The sequence below is a fragment of the Neopelma chrysocephalum genome, unplaced genomic scaffold (genome assembly GCF_003984885.1).
Source record: "Neopelma chrysocephalum unplaced genomic scaffold, ASM398488v2 Primary Assembly neopelma1_192, whole genome shotgun sequence".
Lineage (NCBI taxonomy): Eukaryota > Metazoa > Chordata > Aves > Passeriformes > Pipridae > Neopelma > Neopelma chrysocephalum.
The window spans coordinates 75,543-79,732 of record NW_020897854.1 but is presented as its reverse complement, the minus strand read 5'-3'; the positions used below and the strand labels follow the sequence as shown (position 1 = coordinate 79,732).

Genomic DNA, 4,190 nt, shown 5'->3' with positions numbered 1-4,190 from the left:
CCTGCAGACCCCACAGACCCCACAGATCCCACAGATCCCACAGACCCCGAACATCCCACAGACCCCACAGACCCTGCAGATCCCACAGACCCCACAGATCCTACAGACCCCACAGACCCCAGAGACCCTGCAGACCCTTCCCCGCTCTGGGACCCTCACGCTGCCCCCTGTGATGAGGATCAGATTCCCTGAGCTCTCCTCCCTCCCCGATCCCACCAGGAGCGGGGCCAGAAGCTCCTGGAGACGCTGCAGGAGCTGGAGAAGCAGGGCCTGGAGGGGATGAAGGCGCTGCTGGAGGGGACAGAGACCCCTCACCCGGAGGAACTGGCCGACCTCTTCTTCGACTGCGTGGAGGCAGAGCTGAAGTTTTACACATAAACCACCCCACAGGTGAGTGGGCTCGGCTTCCCCCCTGGAATTGCTCCTGGGTAGGGAATGAGGAAACATTCCCGGTGTCCAGCCCTGGCTCCCTGCTTCCTCCAGCCCTGCCTGGGGGTGTGGAACCTCCAGCCCCTAATTTATCCTGGAGAAAAAACTCCAGCCCCTAATTTATCCCGGAGGAAAGCACTGAGATGTGTCCATGGCCTGGAATGAGGTGCAGGGGGAAGGAGAGGGATGTGGAGTGGGATTTGGAGCCCTGCCTGTGCCAGGCCCCCGGGATGGCTGCAGGGTGGGGGATCCATGGCATCCACACGGGATTGGGGTGGGAACAAAACCTTTACTCCCGGCCACGGGATATTTGGGATAACTGCCTATTCCCTGTTCCTTTGGAACCAGTCTCCTTCTCCAGAGCTTTGCTCCGGGACTGGACGCCACCAGGAGCTCGCTGGGACCCGCGGGATCCCGGGACGGGTGTCCCTGGCTGTGCCCGGGGCCGGGAATGGCCCTGCCGGGGCTGCGGGGCCGCGGGGCCGGGGGCTCCATCCCGATCCCGATCCCGGCTCAGCAGCAGATCCCGGCGTTCCTGCAGCTCCTCCAGCCGCTCCCGGTGCTCCTCCAGCGTCTCCCTCCGCCGCCGCTGGGAGCGCCCGGCCAGCTCCCGGCGCAGATCCGCGAAGAAACCTGCCGGGGATGCGAGGAGGGAGAAGGATTAGGGGGGATGTGGCACTGCCACCCTTGTCCCCAGGAGTGCCACGTGTCCCCTTCAGCCCCCTGCGCACCTTTGTCCACGGTGAAGGGGCCGCTGGGCTCGGGGAGCAGCTCATCATCCTCATCCTCGCCACGGGAAGAGCCTCCTCCCTCCTCTTCCTTGCCACGGAGGGGCCGGGCATCCAGCTGCAGGAGGTGGGGCAGCGCTCCCAACACCAGCTCCCTGGAAAAAATGAGGGAAGAGCCGATGTCCCCTCCCACCTGAGGTGGCACCGACCCCCCTGGGACCCACCCCCAGCCCGGCCACAGGGCAGGAATTCACATCCCTGGGCTTGGGGGTTTGGATTTGATGTCTCGTGGAATGGTTTGGGTTGGAAGAGATCCTGAAGACCACCCACCCCCTGCCAGGGGCAGGGACACCTTCCACTGTCCCAGGTTGCTCCAACCTGGCCCTGGACACTTCCAGGGATCCAGGGGCAGCCACGGCTTCTCTGGGAAATCCATCCCAGCCCCTCACTGCCCTCACAGGGAAGAATTCCTTCCCAATATCCCATCTACCCCTCTGGCAGTGGGAAGCCATTCCCCTTGTCCTGTCACTCCAGGCCCTTTTTCCAAAATCTCCGTCCATCTTTAGGCACTGGGAGGCCACAATTAGGTCACCCCGAAGCTTCTCCTGGTTTGGGGGGGGCTGTACCCTGCTGAGAGGCTCCCCTGGTTTTTTTGGGGGGGTTTGTTCTCCCCCTCCTCTCCCCCTGACCCACCTGTATCCCTGCTGCCGGGTGCACTCGTTTCCCGTTAAATCCAGGATTTGGAGGCTCCGGGGCAGCTCCTCTGGCCAGGACAAAAGGAAGCACAAAGGTGCTGAGGTGGGACCTGAGCCCTCCCAACCCTCCAGCCAAATTCCTGCTCCCCCAAACTCCCCCAGCTCTTCACCCACTCCCAAGGCAACTCCTAGAGCAGCCCTGACACCTCCAGAGCCAGGAAAACTGAGGCAGGGAAGGTGGGAATGGACATTCCACACACACACTGGCAGCTCCAGCATCCCTTCCTTGCTTCCCACCTGTGTCCAGCACCTGGATGAGGTTGTGGGACAGGTCCAGGGCACACAGGTGAGGCAGGGGCTGAAGGTTCTCCACCCTCTGGATGCGGTTTCCAGCCAGGCAGAGGAACCTGGAGAGCACGGGGAGGGTGAGGGGGGGATGTCACAGCTCCCAGGGGCTGGAATTTGAGCCCCCCTCCCTGGCCAAGGGAAGGTGGGAGCCCATGGAAAGCCATTTCCCTGGGAGCAGGAGCTGCTGTACCTCAGGTTGGGAAAAGAGCCCAAATTCTCGATCCTCTCGATTTTGTTCTGGAAAATAAAAAAGATAGAAAACAGAAAATAAAGTAGAAAATAGAAAATTAAATATAACAACGCGTTTTTCCTGCGGTGTGAAAAAATTGGGGATTTTGGGAGTGTCCTGGGATTGGGGGTGGAATGTCCCACTGTGGAGGCCATGGAGAGGGAATTGCAGGGATGAGGACATGGAGAGACCCCAAAATTCAGGAGGACCCCGAGGCTCCTCGTGTGGGGTTTGGAAACACCAGGGGGCTGATCCCAGACCCTCGCTGGAATTCCAGTGGGATTGGTATCAGATGGGAGGGAAACCGTTTTTCCTCCAGGTTTGGGGGGCTCAGAGACCTCTGGGGTGGGGCTGTGGGGGGTGGTCACTGGGACCAGAATCCCCCCTGGATGGAGGGAGACTGTTTTCCCCCCCCTCTGGACACTGGGGAGGGGAGACAGGAGCAGATCTGGGGGGGTTTGTGTGTCCCCCCCAGGCCCAGGGGTGGTCTCAGCTGCCCCACAGCTCCGTACCTGCTGCAGGTAGAGGCTGTGGATCCCTCCCTGATCCTGGAGCTTCCCGATGGAGGAGATGTTCTCCCGGTCCAGGCGGATGGCGGAGGGGGGCAGCAGCTCCGTGGATCTGCAGGAAAAGGATGGAGGGGGGGTGTCTTTGGGGTGCCCAGAGACCCCTCCCTGCCAGCCCAAGGTCCGTGGGGTCCTCACCTGCTCCTGGTGAGGACGAGGCTGTCGCTGAGGGTCACTCCTGGGGACGTCCCCTCACGGTCTGTGGGATCTCAGGGTGAGGGTCCAGGCTGGGGGGTGCAGCCCCCTCCCCATCCCCTCCCTGCTGGGAGGAGCCCCCACCCCACAATGTCTCACTCACCCCCACAAAGGGTCTTCTCCTCCTGCCCAGCCATGGCAGGGGGTGGCCTGGGGGGGTCCTTGTCCCCTCCTCGTGCCCTCGGGTGGGTGTCTGGGGGGGGGGCTGAAAGGGGAAGGGTCTGAGCGAAAGGGGAGGCAGAAATCTGTGGAATGGGAGGGATCTGTGGAATGGGGACAGGAGTGTTGGGATGGTGGGGGGTCAGAGCTGGGACCCCCAGGTGGGGCAGAGGGTCCCTGTATCCAGGGGGCTGTGGAGTCACCGAAGCGGAGCTGGGGGATCACAGGGACCAGGACCCCCAGCCTGGGGACCTCAGAGACTCTTGGGGAGCTCCTCCGGTCCCACGGGGCTTTGGGGGCTCAGGTTTGCGGCTCAGGGACCCCCGAGGTTGGGTCAGGGAGCTCTCCAGGTGCTGGTTGCCCAGGTTTGGGGGCTCAGGGACCCCCGAGGTTGGATCAGGGAGCTCTCCGGGCGCTGGTTGCCCAGGTTTGGGGGCTCAGGGACCCCCGGGGTTGGGTCAGGGAGATCTCTGGGCGCTGGTTGCCCAGGTTTGGGGGCTCAGGGACCCCCGGCCCCGCGCAGGCCGCGCTGTGGCGATGCCGTTGCCATGGAGACGGGGGGAGACAGGAAGTGGCGCTGTCCTCCACCTTCCCACAAGGCCCTGCGCGGCCACGGCCAAGATGGCGGCGCTGAGCGGCGGGAAGGGATGGCTGCGAGGTGAGGGAATGGGAGCGGGAATGGGGCAGGGAAGGGGAATGGGAGCGGGAATGGGAACGGGAATGGGGCAGGGAGCGGGAATGGGGCAGGGAAGGGGAATGGGAGCGGGAAAGGAAGCGGGAATAGGGCAGGGAAGGGGAATGGGAGCGGGGCCTTGGAATGGGAATGGCAATGGGAGTGGAA

General features: G+C 63.2%; 3 protein-coding genes across 6 annotated transcripts in view; 2 read left to right on the top strand and 1 right to left on the bottom strand.

The window, feature by feature from the left end:
• Positions 1-891, top strand: part of SCRN2 (secernin 2) — a 4,412-nt gene extending 3,521 nt beyond the window's left edge. For 3 of the 4 annotated variants that reach the window (XM_027702691.1, XM_027702692.1, XM_027702689.1), the window contains 2 exons: positions 220-390; positions 778-891. In XM_027702691.1, the coding sequence (XP_027558492.1) occupies positions 220-378 (159 nt within the window). In that variant the 3' untranslated portion in view covers positions 379-390; positions 778-891. The remainder of the gene's footprint in view (positions 1-219; positions 391-777) is intronic. The other variant, XM_027702690.1, reaches the window with a different exon arrangement.
• On the bottom strand, positions 699-3,754 carry LRRC46 (leucine rich repeat containing 46). The gene is made up of 8 exons (XM_027702693.1): positions 3,294-3,754; positions 3,134-3,194; positions 2,942-3,050; positions 2,391-2,437; positions 2,150-2,259; positions 1,851-1,920; positions 1,161-1,312; positions 699-1,062 (listed from the first exon to the last, which is right to left on the bottom strand). Exons 1-8 carry the CDS (start codon positions 3,325-3,327, stop codon positions 719-721), a joined length of 927 nt encoding a protein of 308 aa, XP_027558494.1. The 5' UTR covers positions 3,328-3,754; the 3' UTR covers positions 699-718.
• Positions 3,755-3,869: 115 nt separating this feature from the next.
• MRPL10 (mitochondrial ribosomal protein L10) overlaps positions 3,870-4,190 on the top strand; it is a 2,633-nt gene continuing 2,312 nt past the window's right edge. Inside the window, 1 exon segment of the mRNA XM_027702695.1 lies at positions 3,870-4,007. Within this exon segment, the coding sequence (XP_027558496.1) occupies positions 3,887-4,007 (121 nt within the window). The 5' untranslated portion in view covers positions 3,870-3,886.